General features: G+C 46.6%; 1 protein-coding gene across 1 annotated transcript; it reads left to right on the top strand.

Annotated features, from left to right (window-relative positions):
* The first annotated feature begins 11,828 nt into the window (after positions 1-11,828).
* Positions 11,829-15,053, top strand: LOC123184770 (autophagy-related protein 18a). The gene is made up of 4 exons (XM_044596834.1): positions 11,829-12,650; positions 14,278-14,524; positions 14,625-14,754; positions 14,867-15,053. The coding sequence occupies exons 1-4, from the start codon at positions 11,931-11,933 to the stop codon at positions 14,982-14,984; spliced, it is 1,215 nt and encodes a 404-aa protein (XP_044452769.1). The 5' UTR covers positions 11,829-11,930; the 3' UTR covers positions 14,985-15,053.
* Positions 15,054-15,779: the final 726 nt, after the last annotated feature.

Below are 15,779 nucleotides of genomic sequence, written 5' to 3'. Positions count from 1 at the left end.
TGTTGTATGAATCATGACTTTTTTGACACTTTGATCATCTTCGTTTTTAATGAATATAATGCATGCAACTCACCCGCATAATTCAAACAGGAAAAAGAATTATACGGCGCCAAGGTGCAACCACAAGTCATAAGGCGTGACGTTCATATGAAGCCCACCGCATCACAGATCCCATCTTCTTCATCAGTTGTTAGAGCATCTCTAGCAGACCCCTTAAAACTGCACGGTCCACATAATTTCGACAACTATACGGGTTTGGCCCGATTTTTGGGCCACACCAGACCTCGTATAGTCGGCCTGACACGTAAAAATTTACAGTGGCCCGGAAACGACCCCCTCCCCCCGTTGCAGTATATATCCGGGTCTGCGGCCGTGATACGGGTGGAAACCCTATCCCACCGCCGCCGTGATTCCCCATTCCCCCTGCAATTTCTCGCCGACAGTGACCTAAATCCGTCGCCCCGCCCACCGATCCGCCACGATGTGGGGCGGAAAGTGGAACTCTGGCCGGCGTGGTGGCGATGACCCCGAGAGAAAGCGCTGCATCACCGACGACGCGGCGAGGAAGCGGTCCGCCCTGCGGTACACCAACCGTGGCCTTGAGCTGCCACCATCACTCCACCATCCGCTCACATATGCCGCTGTGCCGGTCAAGAGGGAGGCGGAGGATCTCAGTCAGCTCCGCGCGGTGAAGAGGGAGCACGAGGCGGAGCAGCTGCACGCCGGTGTTGTCGGGCCGGAACAACATCCCCCCATCTGAGGCAGGCACCATCAAGGTAGCGATTCTCGCGCGCTGTGCGCGGGAGGAGGAGGTGGTGGCGCAGCGCCGCCACCGGGACGAGAAGGTCAACGATGTCCTACTCGAGCAGGGCTTCACCAAGACGGGGGAGTTCGAGGAGAAGGAAGAGGCGTGGGGCTGCGAAGCCGAAGCGCAGGACTCCATGTAAATCGACCTTACCTCCGACAACGACGACGAGTGATCGCCGCCACTGCCGCAGCGTCACCGCCGCACCCGCAGGGCTCCAGTGAGCCCCATTTTTGCCAGTTTAGGGTTAGGGTAGGCCAATGCGCAGTATGTAATCAATGAACTATATGTATGTATGAATGATCATCTCTATTATATGTATGTATGAATGATCATCTCTACTGTTTATTTTTCATTTCTCATGCGAAATATTTTTCAAATTTCACAGTTTCATATAAGATTTCAGCTCGGCCGCAGCCAAATTCGCCCCTTATAAGAGGGCAAATGCGAACCGTAAACCCCTTATAAGAGCATCTCCAACAGGTGCGGCAAAAGGCGCGCCCGCGCAGTAAAATTTGGTTTTAGCGCGCGCCGGCTGGTTCCGCGCGCTCCAGCGGTGGCGGGAACTTACCGCGCGTGGGAGAAAGCGGCACGCGGCGCGGTAGATTTGGCGCGTCGCTTCGCGCGCGCCTATAATATGCCGCGCTCGCCACACGCATAGACACAGCCACGCGCCTGAAGGAAATATACCCTAGAGGCAATAATAAAGTTATTATTTATTTTCTTATATCATGATAAATGTTTATTATTCATGCTAGAATTGTATTAACCGGAAACATAATACATGTGTGAATATATAGACAAACAGAGTGTCACTAGTATGCCTCTACTTGACTAGCTCGTTAATCAAAGATGGTTATGTTTCCTAACCATGAACAAAGAGTTGTTATTTGATTAACGGGATCACATCATTAGGTGAATGATCTGATTGACATGACCCATTCCATTAGCTTAGCACCCGATCGTTTAGTATGTTGCTATTGCTTTCTTCATGACTTATACATGTTCCTATGACTATGAGATTATGCAACTCCCGTTTGCCGGAGGAACACTTTGTGTGCTACCAAATGTCACAACGTAAATGGGTGATTATAAAGGTGCTCTACAGGTGTCTCCAAAGGTACATGTTGGGTTGGCGTATTTCGAGATTAGGATTTGTCACTCCGATTGTCGTAGAGGTAACTCTGGGCCCTCTCGGTAATGCACATCACATAAGCCTTGCAAGCATTGCAACTAATGAGTTAGTTGTGAGATGATGTATTACGGAACGAGTAAAAAGACTTGCCGGTAACGAGATTGAACTAGGTATTGAGATACCGACGATCGAATCTCGGGCAAGTAACATACCGATGACAAAGGGAACAACGTATGTTGTTATGTGGTCTGACCGATAAAGATCTTCGTAGAATATGTGGGAGCCAATATGAGCATCCAGGTTCCGCTATTGGTTATTGACCGGAGACGTGTCTCGGTCATGTCTACATTGTTCTCGAACCCGTAGGGTCCGCACGCTTAAGGTTTCGATGACAGTTATATTATGAGTTTATGAGTTTTGATGTACCGAAGTTAGTTCGGAGTCTCGGATGTGATCACGGACATGACGAGGAGTCTCGAAATGGTCGAGGCATAAAGATTGATATATTGGACGGCTATATTCGGATACCGGAAGTGTTTCGGGTGATTTCGAAGAAAACCGGAGAGCCGGAGGGTTACCGGAACCCCCCGGGAGAAGTAATGGGCCATATGGGCCTTAGTGGAGAGAAAGAGAGGGGCAGCCAAAGGTGGGCCGCGCACCTCCTCCCTCCTGGTCCGAATTGGACTAGGAGAGGGGGCGCGGCGCCCCCCTTTCCTTCTCCCTCCCCACTTCTTTCCCCCTCCTAGTAGGAGTCCTACTCCTACTAGGAGGAGGACTCCTCCTTGGCGCGCCATATGTGGCCGGCCGGCCTCCTCCCCTTGATCCTTTATATACGGGGGCAGGGGGCACCCCTAGACACACAAGTTGATCCACGTGATCATATTCTTAGCTGTGTGCGGTGTCCCCTTCCACCATAATCCTCGATAATATTGTAGCGGTGCTTAGGCGAAGCCCTGCGACGGTAGTACATCAAGATCGTCACCACGCCGTCGTGCTGACGGAACTCTTCCCCGACACTTTGCTGAATCAGAGTCCGGGGATCGTCATCGAGCTGAACGTGTGCTAAAACTCGGAGGTGCCGTAGTTTCGGTGCTCGATCGGTCGGGCCGTGAAGACGTACGACTACATCAACCGCGTTGTGCTAACGCTTCTGCTATCGGTCTACAAGGGTACGTAGATCACACTCTTCCCTCTCGTTGCTATGCATCACCATGATCTTGCGTGTGCGTAGAAATTTTTTTGAAATTACTACATTCCCCAACAGTGGCATCCGAGCCTAGGTTTTATATATTGATGTTATATGCACGAGTAGAACACAAGTGAGTTGTGGGCGATATAAGTCATACTGCTTACCAGCATGTCATACTTTGGTTCGGCGGTATTGTTGGACGAAGCGGCCCGGACCGACATTATGCGTACGCTTACGCGAGACCGGTTCTCCGGACGTGCTTTGCACATAGGTGGCTTGCGGGTGACAGTTTCTCCAACTTTAGTTGAACCGAGTGTGGCTACGCCCGGTCCTTGCGAAGGTTAAAACAACACCAACTTGACAAACTATCATTGTGGTTTTGATGCGTAGGTAAGATTGGTTCTTGCTTAAGCCCGTAGCAGCCACGTAAAACTTGCAACAACAAAGTAGAGGACGTCTAACTTGTTTTTGCAGGGCATGTTGTGATGTGATATGGTCAAGACATGATGCTAAATTTTATTGTATGAGATGATCATGTTTTGTAACCAAGTTATCGGCAACTGGCAGGAGCCATATGGTTGCCGCTTTATTGTATGCAATGCAATCGCGCTGTAATGCTTTACTTTATCACTAAGTGGTAGCGATAGTCGTGGAAGCATAAGATTGGCGAGACGACAACGATGCTACGATGGAGATCAAGATGTCGCGCCGGTGACGATGGTGATCACAACGGTGCTTCGAAGATGGAGATCACAAGCACAAGATGATGATGGCCATATCATATCACTTATATTGATTGCATGTGATGTTTATCTTTTATGCATCTTATCTTGCTTTGATTGACGGTAGCATTATAAGATGATCTCTCACTAATTATCAAGAAGTGTTCTCCCTGAGTATGCACCGTTGCGAAAGTTCTTCGTGCTGAGACACCACGTGATAATCGGGTGTGATAGGCTCTACGTTCAAATACAACGGGTGCAAAACAGTTGCACACGCGGAATACTCAGGTTATACTTGACGAGCCAAGCATATACAGATATGGCCTCGGAACATGGAGACCGAAAGGTCGAGCGTGAATCATATAGTAGATATGATCAACATAATGATGTTCACCAATGAAACTACTCCATCTCACGTGATGATCGGACATGGTTTAGTTGATTTGGATCACGTAATCACTTAGAGGATTAGAGGGATGTCTATCTAAGTGGGAGTTCTTTAAGTAAATTAATTGAACCTAAATTTATCATGAAACTTAGTACCTGATAGTATCTTGCTTGTTTATGCTTGATTGTAGATAGATGGCTCATGTTGTTGTTCCGTTGAATTTTAATCGTTCCTTGAGAAAGCAAAGTTGAAAGATGATGGTAGCAATTACACGGACTGGGTCCGTAACTTGAGGATTATCCTCATTGCTGCACAGAAGAATTACGTCCTGGAAGCACCGCTGGGTGCCAGGCCTGCTGCTGGAGCAACACCAGATGTTATGAACGTCTGGCAGAGCAAAGCTGATGACTACTTGATAGTTCAGTGTGCCATGCTTTACGGCTTAGAATCGGGACTTCAACGACGTTTTGAACGTCATGGAGCATATGAGATGTTCCAGGAGTTGAAGTTAATATTTCAAGCAAATGCCCGGATTGAGAGATATGAAGTCTCCAATAAGTTCTATAGCTGCAAGATGGAGGAGAACAGTTCTGTCAGTGAGCATATACTCAAGATGTCTGGGTATAATAATCACTCGATTCAATTGGGAGTTAATCTTTCGGATGATTGCGTCATTGACAGAATTCTCCAATCACTGCCACCAAGCTACAAGAGCTTCATGATGAACTATAATATGCAAGGGATGAATAAGACTATTCCCGAGCTCTTCGCAATGCTGAAAGCTGCAGAGGTAGAAATCAAGAAGGAGCATCAAGTGTTGATGGTCAACAAGACCACTAGTTTCAAGAAAAAGGGCAAAGGGAAGAAGAAGGGGAACTTCAAAAGGAACAGCAAGCAAGTTGCTACTCAAGAGAAGAAACCCAAACCTGGACCTAAGCCTGAAACTGAGTGCTTCTACTGTAAGCAGACTGGTCACTGGAAGCGGAACTGCCCCAAGTATTTGGCGGATAAGAAGTATGGCAAGGTGAACAAAGGTATATGTGATATACATGTTATTGATGTGTACCTTACTAATGCTCGCAGTAGCACCTGGGTATTTGATATTGGTTCTGTTGCTAATATTTGCAACTCAAAACAGGGACTACAGATTAAGCGAAGATTGGCTAAGGACGAGGTGACGATGCGCGTGGGAAACGGTTCCAAAGTCGATGTGATCGTAGTCGGCACGCTACCTCTACATCTACCTTCGGGATTAACATTAGACCTAAATAATTGTTATTTGGTGCCAGCGTTAAGCATGAACATTATATCTGGATCTTGTTTGATGCGAGACGGTTATTCATTTAAATCTGAGAATAATGGTTGTTCTATTTATATGAGTAATATCTTTTATGGTCATGCACCCTTAAAGAATGGTCTATTTTTATTGAATCTCGATAGTAGTGACACACATATTCATGGTGTTGAAGGCAAAAGATGCAGAGTTGATAATGATAGTGCAACTTATTTGTGGCACTGTCGTTTGGGTCATATCGGTATAAAGCGCATGAAGAAACTCCATACTGATGGGCTTTTGGAACCATTTGATTATGAATCACTTGGTACTTGCGAACCGTGCCTTATGGGTAAGATGACAAAAACACCGTTCTCCGGTACTATGGAGAGAGCAACAGATTTGTTGGAAATCATACATACAGATGTATGTGGTCCGATGAACGTTGAGGCTCGTGGCGGATATCGTTATTTTCTCACCTTCACAGATGACTTAACCAGATATGGGTATATCTACTTAATGAAACACAAGTCTGAAACATTTGAAAAGTTCAAAGAGAATTTCAGAGTGAAGTTGAAAATCATCGTAACAAGAAAATAAAATTCCTACGATCTGATCGTGGAGGAGAATATTTGAGTTACGAGTTTGGTATACATTTGAAAAATTGTGGAATAGTTTCGCAACTCACGCCACCCGGAACACCACAGCGTAATGGTGTGTCCGAACGTCGTAATCGTACTTTACTAGATATGGTGCGATCTATGATGTCTCTTACTGATTTACCGCTATCATTTTGGGGATACGCTCTAGAGACGGCCGCATTCACGTTAAATAGGGCACCATCAAAATCCGTTGAGACGAGGCCTTATGAACTGTGGTTTGGCAAGAAACCAAAGTTGTCGTTTCTGAAAGTTTGGGGAACCCAAATCGAAGAAATGTGTCTTCATAGGATATCCAAAGGAAACTATTGGATACACCTTCTATCACAGATCCGAAGGCAAGACTTTTGTTGCTAAATTCGGAAACTTTCTGGAGAAGGAGTTTCTCTCGAAAGAAGTGAGTGAGAGGAAAGTAGAACTTGACGAGGTAACTGTACCTACTCCCTTATTGGAAAGTAGTACATCACAGAAACCTGTTTCTGTGACACCTACACCAGCTAGTGAGGAAGCTAATGATGATGATCATGAAACTTCAGAACAAGATACTACTGAACCTCGTAGATCAACCAGAGTGAGATCCGCGCCAGAGTGGTACGGTAATCCTGTTCTGGAAGTCATGCTACTAGATCATGATGAACCTACGAACTATGAAGAAGCGATGGTGAGCCCAGATTCCGCAAAATGGCTTGAAGCCATGAAACCTGAGATGGGATCCATGTATGAGAACAAAGTATGGACTTTGGTTGACTTGCCCGATGATCGGCAAGCAATTGAGAATAAATGGATCTTCAAGAAGAAGACTGACGCTGACGGTAATATTACTGTCTACAAAGCTCGACTTGTCGCAAAAGGTTTTCGGCAAGTTCAAGGGATTGACTACGATGAGACCTTCTCACCCGTAGCGATGCTTAAGTCTGTCCGAATCATGTTAGCAATTGCCGCATTTTATGATTATGAAATTTGGCAGATGGAAGTCAAAACTGCATTCCTGAATGGATTTCTGGAAGAAGAGTTGTATATGATGCAACTAGAAGGTTTTGTCGATCCAAAGGGAGCTAACAAAGTGTGCAAGCTCCAGCGATCCATTTTGGGACTGGTGCAAGCCTCTCGAAGTTGGAATAGACGCTTTGATAGTGTGATCAAAGCATTTGGTTTTATATAGACTTTTGGAGAAGCCTGTATTTACAAGAAAGTGAGTGGGAGCTCTGTAGCATTTCTGATATTATATGTGGATGACATATTACTAATTGGAAATGATATAGAATTTCTGGATAGCATAAAGGGATACTTAAATAAGAGTTTTTCAATGAAAGACCTCGGTGAAGCTGCTTACATATTAGGCATTAAGACTTATAGAGATAGATCAAGACGCTTAATTGGACTTTCATAAAGCACATACCTTGACAAAGTTCTGAAGAAGTTCAAAATGGATCAAGCAAAGAAAGGGTTCTTGCCTGTGATACAAGGTGTGAAGTTGAGTAAGACTCAATGCCCGACCACTGCAGAAGATAGAGAGAAAATGAAAGATGTTCCCTATGCTTCAGCCATAGGCTCTATCATGTATGCAATGCTGTGTACCAGACCTGATGTTGCCTTGCTATAAGTCTAGCAGGAAGGTACCAAAGTGATCCAGGAGTGGATCACCGGATAGCGGTCAAGAACATCCTGAAATACCTGAAAAAGACTAAGGATATGTTTCTCATATATGGAGGTGAAAAAGAGCTCATCGTAAAAGGTTACGTTGATGCAAGCTTTGACACTGATCCGGACGATTCTAAATCGCAAACCGGATACGTGTTTACATTAAACGGTGGAGCTGTCAGTTGGTGCAGTTCTAAACAAAGCGTTGTGGCGGGATCTACATGTGAAGCGGAGTACATAGCTGCTTCGGAAGCAGCAAATGAAGGAGTCTGGATGAAGGAGTTCATATCCGATCTAGGTGTCATACCTAGTGCATCGGGTCCAATGAAAATCTTTTGTGACAATACTGGTGCAATTGCCTTGGCAAAGGAATCCAGATTTCACAAGAGAACCAAGCACATCAAGAGAAGCTTCAATTCCATCCGGGATCTAGTCCAGGTGGGAGACATAGAGATTTGCAAGATACATACGTATCTGAATGTTGCAGACCCGTTGACTAAGCCTCTTCCACGAGCAAAACATGATCAGCACCAAGGCTTCATGGGTGTTAGAATCATTACTGTGTAATCTAGATTATTGACTCTAGTGCAAGTGAGAGACTGAAGGAAATATGCCCTAGAGGCAATAATAAAGTTATTATTTATTTCCTTATATCATGATAAATGTTTATTATTCATGCTAGAATTGTATTAACCGGAAACATAATACATGTGTGAATATATAGACCAACAGAGTGTCACTAGTATGCCTCTACTTGACTAGCTCGTTAATCAAAGATGGTTATGTTTCCTAACCATGAACAAAGAGTTGTTATTTGATTAACGGAATCACATCATTAGGTGAATGATCTGATTGACATGACCCATTCCATTAGCTTAGCACCCGATCGTTTAGTATGTTGCTATTGCTTTCTTCATGACTTATACATGTTCCTATGACTATGAGATTATGCAACTCCCGTTTGCCGGAGGAACACTTTGTGTGCTACCAAACGTCACAACGTAAATGGGTGATTATAAAGGTGCTCTACAGGTGTCTCCAAAGGTACATGTTGGGTTGGCGTATTTTGAGATTAGGATTTGTCACTCCGATTGTCGGAGAGGTAACTCTGGGCCCTCTCGGTAATGCACATCACATAAGCCTTGCAAGCATTGCAACTAATGAGTTAGTTGCGAGATGATGTATTACGGAATGAGTAAAGAGACTTGCCGGTAACGAGATTGAACTAGGTATTGAGATACCGACGATCGAATCTCGGGCAAGTAACATACCGATGACAAAGGGAACAACATATGTTGTTATGGGGTCTGACCGATAAAGATCTTCGTAGAATATGTAGGAGCCAATATGAGGATCCAGATTCTGCTATTGGTTATTGACCGGAGACGTGTCTCGGTCATGTCTACATTATTCTCAAACCCGTAGGGTCCGCACGCTTAAGGTTTCGATGACAGTTATATTATGAGTTTGTGAGTTTTGATGTACCGAAGTTAGTTCGGAGTCTCGGATGTGATCACGGACATGACGAGGAGTCTCGAAATGGTCGAGACATAAAGATTGATATATTGGACGGCTTTATTCGTACACCGGAAGTGTTCCGGGTGATTTCGGAGAAAACCGGAGAGCCGGAGGGTTACCGGAACCCCCCGGGAGAAGTAATGGGACATATGGGCCTTAGTGGAGAGAGAGAGGGGCAGCCAAAGGTGGGCCGCGTGCCTCCTCCCTCCTGGTCCGAATTGGACTAAGAGAGGGGGGGGCGCCCCCTTTCCTTCTCCCTCCCCACTTCTTTCCCCCTCTTAGTAGGAGTCCTGCTCCTACTAGGAGGAGGACTCCTCCTTGGCGCGCCATATGTGGCCGGCCGGCCTCCTCCGGTTGATCCTTTATATACGGGGGCAGAGGGCACCCCTAGACACACAAGTTGATCCACGTGATCATATTCTTAGCCGTGTGCGATGCCCCCTTCCACCATAATCCTCGATAATATTGTAGCGGTGCTTAGGCGAAGCCCTGCGACAGTAGTACATCAAGATCGTCACCACGTCATCGTGCTGACGGAACTCTTCCTCGACACTTTGCTGGATCGGAGTCCGGGGATCGTCATCGAGCTGAACGTGTGCTAAAACTCGGAGGTGCCGTAGTTTCGGTGCTTGATCGGTCGGGCCGTGAAGACGTACGACTACATCAACCGCGTTGTGCTAACGCTTCCGCTATCGGTCTACAAGGGTACGTAGATCACACTCTCCCTTCTCGTTGCTATGCATCACCATGATCTTGTGTGTGCGTCTACGTTCCCCAACAGCGCCCTCCCCTCGCAACCCCGCCGCTTCGCCGGTTTCCGCGCCACCATGCCGTCGCGCCGCCGGGGTTCTTCGGGCTAGCGCGGCGTCCGCGAGCGCCCGAACGGCTGGTACTCCGCCGAGATCTGGTCCGACGACGTCCGGCTCGGCCTCGGGTCGTTCCGGAGCGCGTACGAGGCGGCCCGCGCGTACGACGCAGCGGCGTGGCGCTTGGATAGGCCCCGGTCGCAGATGAACTTCTGGGACGTCTTCACACGCGAGCAGGCGTAGCGCGTCGCCCCTCTGTCGCGTCTTATCACCGATATGGACCATGCCGACCAAACTCGGCGCTGCCGCCGCCTCCTCATCGCCGAGGAGGACGAGCGAGCCATGGCGGAGTGGCGCCGTCGCCACCCGAAGGACGTCACCGACGAGCGTGCCTACCGGGCGGAGAGGACGGCAAGGCGCCGCGCGGAGCGGGCGGACCGGCATCGGCGGAAGGCATTGGCGAATGCGCAGTGCGATATCGTTGCAGCAGGTGGGAGGTCGATCTTCACGTCAGACGATGAATGTTGAGACGACATGTGGCTCGATACCTCGGATAACACCGACGAGGATGATGATGGTGATGATGGTGGTAGCGACTTGGAGTAGTTTCTATCTATGTATGCCGTAGTAGTTTCTATCTAGTTACACCGTAGTTCTATCTATCTATGCTTTCGAACTATCTATCTAGTTGCACCAATGTAAAATACCTTTTTATCGTTTTTTATCTATGCAATTTATCATTTTTTATCTTATTATCTATGCTTCCGAAAATGTTGTAAAATGAGCGCGCGTGCTGCATTTTTTGCGCGCTGCATCTTAGCGCAGCTGCTGGAGGCAGCGCTGCGCGCCGCACCAAACCAGGCAATGGACACGCGGCAAAGCTGTTTTTTGTGCGCGGCCCGTCCGACGCCTGTTGGAGATGTTCTAAGGACTAGCCTTATAAAAGGTCTGCTAGAGATGCTTTTAATGCCTCCGCTTTGTCGCCTTCTATCTTTTCTCTTCGTTGTGTCCCTCATCAGTGCACTGTTGTCATTTTAATTTTCTAGCCAAGTTCCAGTTGAGGCATCGACATGCTCAGCTAAAGCCTTCCCCAAAGGTTATCGGGTGCACATTATATGTCCGTTACCCCGTGCAACCTCATCAAGTCGTCAACCTCATCGTCCTCAACATTGTCAGAATTTTGTTGCGGATGATCGTGGGGACCTCTGGTGTCGTGATGCAGCTAGCCGCTAATTAGCAGCATCCCTAACATTTACTCTCTCTATTTCAAAATATACGATGTTTTTGTAGGCTAGTCTATAACCTACCAAAACGTCTTATATTTTAAAACGAAAGCTTCACAATTAAAAAAATCATTCGTGTCTATCTAGGCACATCTAAGTGACCCAGTCACACTACAAAGGAAAATAAAGTAGACAACAAAATGTGTGCATGAATTTTCATGTAAAATCACTGATATAACTTAGATGTAAAATAATTAGGACACATCTAAATATGCTTTAGCAAAACTGAATTCAATTTTGATACGGGGTGAATTTCGTGGACAGTTGTAGTCCGCTTACGTGTGCGCTGCAAGTTACAGAGTCCGGCTCCAACCATGCAAAGTTTTTTTTTTTTGCGGAACCAAACATGCAAAGCTTGTCACGGTCGGTTCGACGTAGTTATGGTCACCAAATTCCGTACGAGCGGCTTAAATCACGGTCACGGACGCCCAGGGTACATACGTCGTCGCCGCCGTGCTGATCGATTCATCACGTAGCTAGCTAGCTAGGTTTCGACTTCGATTGATCGACCATGGCGCCTTCGTCGTCGTTCCCCGCGGCCACCGCCGAAGCCGACTCCCCGATCGTCCAAGTCGCCTTCAGCAGCGGCGCCTCCCACTTCGTCGCGTCCACGGCCACCGGGTTCCACGTCTTCTCCTGCGACGACGACAAGGTCGAGCGCGTCCACTACAAGTCCGACGCCGTCGCCTCGCCCGGCGTCGTGGTGACCTCCACCGAGCTGCTAACGCGGTCGCGCGTGGCCGTTGTGACCCGGACGACAGGCGCCGTCAAGGGCGCGGCCGAGCACCACGCGATCTACTTCTGGGACGAGGAGAGCGGGGAGGCGAAGCAGATAGCCATCGGCTCGGCCAGCACCCCCGACCTCGGCCCCGTGGGCGGGCTCCGCCTTCTCGGGGACCACGTGCTCGTCGCCGGCCAGCAGATGGCGATGCTGGTCATCAACGGCGACTTGAAGAGCCGAAAGCTGGTTCAGACGGGCCCCAACCCGCTTGGGCTGTGCGCGCTGGCGGTTGACCAGGAGACGCGGCTCGTCTGCGCCCTGCCGCGGCCGGAGAAGGGGGCGGTGCAGGTCCGCCGGACCGGCAAGCCCGGCAGCGTCGACGTGCACGCGCACGCGTCGAGCCTGTCGTGCATCGCGCTCTCCCGCGACGGCCGGCTGCTCGCCACAGCCGGATCAAAGGGCACGCTCGTGCGCATCTTCAGCACCGACGACGGCGCCATGGTCCAAGAGGTATCCAACGCTAGCTACTACACCTCTTGTTAAACTATATATGAAGCAAAATGAGTGAATCTACACTTTAAATTATGTGGTTCATAATGGAATATCTACGAAGACTCACTCTGTGCATTTGAAAACCGAACCGAAAAACCATACCGAAAATAAACCGAACCGAACCGATTTTATGGTTTTTATGGTTTCTGGTTTCGGTATGGTATGAACTTTTCATACCGTTTTGAACTTTGGTTTATATGGTATATACCGAAAAACCGAACGGTTAACCGAATAAACCAAAGTAAAAATTAAATTTATATTTCTTGAGATAAACAACCATACAAGTTGTCATTTTTCTTGTACATGAGTCAAATTCACTACTAAGCACGTAATTTTTTCTTGTAGCATAGTTATTTTTCTCTTTTTAAAATGCTAAACACGTCCATAACCATCAACAGATGAATCAATGCAAGCATATACACTTATATATATAGTTATATACTATTTCTGTAAAATAGTTTGTGTTTTGAGTCATAAATTTGTAAGTTATTATTACGTCATTTTCAAATTCGTGTTAGGTTTGGTTTTTATGGTATATACCGAAATCATACCGAAATAATTTGGTATATACCGAAACCGAACCGTATTTTAATTTCATACCGTATTTACCGAAGTATTAATACCGTACAAACCAAAAAACCTATAAACCGAACCATGTAAACCGAATAAACCGAACGCACAGAGTGAACGAAGACTCTCTTCGTCTCAAAATTCTTGTCTTAGATTTGTCTAGATACGGATATACCGAATACTAAAACGTGACTTCATACATCTGTATTTAGACAAATTTAAGACAAGAATTTTGGGACGGAGGGAGTATTTAGGAACGGGAAAAAATCTACCTTTTCGGGGTACAATATTTTCTAATCAGTTACATAAAAGTCGTTTTGCCTCTTGTCACGGTGCGTGTTTACTGGACGAGCAAAACATGTACTCCCTCCAATCAGAATTACTTGTCGCTTAAACAAATATGACGTAGAAAGTATATACCTATTTCCGTGTGCTTCCATCTTGGTGTTCGGTCGTGTTATTCATTGAAGCAATTATATATTATTAAAGTCAATCCGAGGCAAGTGTTCGGGTCTATTATGACATAAAGATTAGGTGCCTAACGGACATTGTTTATCTTGAAAAACAAATATTTCTCGACGCAAGAAAAAAATATTTTTTATTTTAAATTTAAGAAACTAGTGTATTTTTTAAGGTATAAGCTCCTATCTAAATCTACTTTCCTTGAGCATAATATAGGGTTTTTTATTTGATTCTAAATTCCAAGATAACTCATTAGAATTATTAATAAGATGGTCCTAATATATTAGCAATATTTAGATTGCCCCCTCTTTTTATTCACTTTATTACTAATATTCTAGACCCTATCCATATGGTTTATTCTTATGAAATATCATATAAAATAGAAGGTATAAGAAATGGATATAATGAAATTCTTGATTCGATCTTACGACCTAATTTATCTGATTAATGGATCAACAACCACCCATTTTATGGAAAAGAAGGAGCATGGTCTTATTCAAATTCAAAGCGCTTCGTAATCTTTAACCAGTTCTGAGTTGCTGCGTACGTGCAGCTAAGGAGAGGCATCGACAGAGCAGACATCCACTGCATCGCCTTCTCGCCGGACTTCAGATGGCTGGCCGTTTCCAGCGACAAGGGGACGGTCCACGTTTTCCCCGTCGCCAGCATCGACAAAGCAACCTCGACAATGGCGGGCGGCGACCGGGATGCCCTCCTGGTGGCCCCATCACGAGCAGCGGCCTCTCCTCCTCCACCGGCAGCATCCAAGCAGGGATCATTACTGCCATCGTTCTTGAAAGGTGCAACACCTGTTCTCCTACATATATAGAAGAACTAACGATCCAATGTGGTTTTCTGTACCCTGAAAAACTGAAGTACTTCTGCGTGCATCTCTTGCAGGTTACTTGCCGAGCTACTTCAGCTCAGAGCGGTCTCTGGCGCAGGTCCGGCTCCGCGAGGGCGTCGAATACGCGGTGGAGTTCTGGCGGCACCACCCCAACATCATCCTCATCGTCGGCACGGACGGAAGGTGCGTGTCCCCTGCTTTCTTTTCTTCTTTGGCTTATTGGAACTGAAAAATGTTGGCATGATGCACTTGATCGCTGACGTTCTGTCGAACTCCGAATGGTTCGTGCGTGCAGCTTCTACCGGTGCGGTTTCGACCCCTTGAACACCGGCGAGATGAAGCAGCTGGAGCACAAGAGATTCATGAAGATCAAGGAGTCCGAGGACAACCAGAGAGTCCAGTCTGAGACTTAGCCAGTTCACAATTAGACGATGTACAATGCAATTCTTGTTTCTATAGTAGATCCCTGGTGATGTGCTCTGTCCTTCCTCATGTAGGGGGGGGGGGGGGGGGGGGGGTTGAGTTCTTCTAGTCTTTTTAGCAGTAGCAGTAGTATATGGACTCATGCTCTTGTAAGATTGAACTGATTTGGTCTTTCTCTAATGGAAATATAAAAAAAGCGATACTATAGTAGAAGTCTTTAATTAGGGCATGTTTGGTTCCAATAAGTCATCTGACTTATAAGTCAGGTGATTTAAAACCAGTGACTTATGGTGGAACGGCTATTGTCTGATGCTGAGTCAGAGTCCAGCTCCAAAGATGCAAAGCTTTTTTTTGGCGGGACTAAACATGCAAGAGATTGTCACGGTCGGTTTGACATGTTAGGGCATCTTCATCGACCCTAAATCACCCGCATATGTCTGAACCACGAAAATCATCCAACACGATCTTGTATTGATCCATTCGGCGGTTCAGACGCATTTTCTCCCTTAAAATGAAGACAAAGTGGTTTTGCGAGAATCCGGACAACAGCCACGTTGAACTCTATTCAAGGCCCACTATTACTCGCCTTTCCGGTCTCATTTTCTTTCACTCCGCTACTTCTCTCCCTTGCTTTACATCCGCATCCTCCATCTTTGCTGCCACCGCTATACCTCTTCAGCTGCCGCATAGACATTTTCGGACGTTCCCATCACTGATATGCCCGCTGGCCTTTTATGACAGTGTTGTGCACCCTAGAGCCGTTAGTACCCAAGTACAATCTGCCA

The sequence above is a fragment of the Triticum aestivum genome, chromosome 2A, assembly GCF_018294505.1.
Source record: "Triticum aestivum cultivar Chinese Spring chromosome 2A, IWGSC CS RefSeq v2.1, whole genome shotgun sequence".
Classification (NCBI taxonomy): Eukaryota; Viridiplantae; Streptophyta; class Magnoliopsida; order Poales; family Poaceae; genus Triticum; species Triticum aestivum.
Note: the sequence above shows the minus strand (reverse complement) of the source record. Positions and strands in the feature narration are given on the sequence as shown.

Coding starts and splice junctions, on each gene's coding strand:
- LOC123184770 (XM_044596834.1), top strand. CDS start 11,931: ATGGCGCCTTCGTCGTCGTTCCCCGCGGCCACCGCCGAAGCCGACTCC. Junction 14,525..14,624: donor ACTGCCATCGTTCTTGAAAG/GTGCAACACCTG, acceptor CATCTCTTGCAG/GTTACTTGCCGAGCTACTTC. Junction 14,755..14,866: donor ATCGTCGGCACGGACGGAAG/GTGCGTGTCCCC, acceptor TCGTGCGTGCAG/CTTCTACCGGTGCGGTTTCG.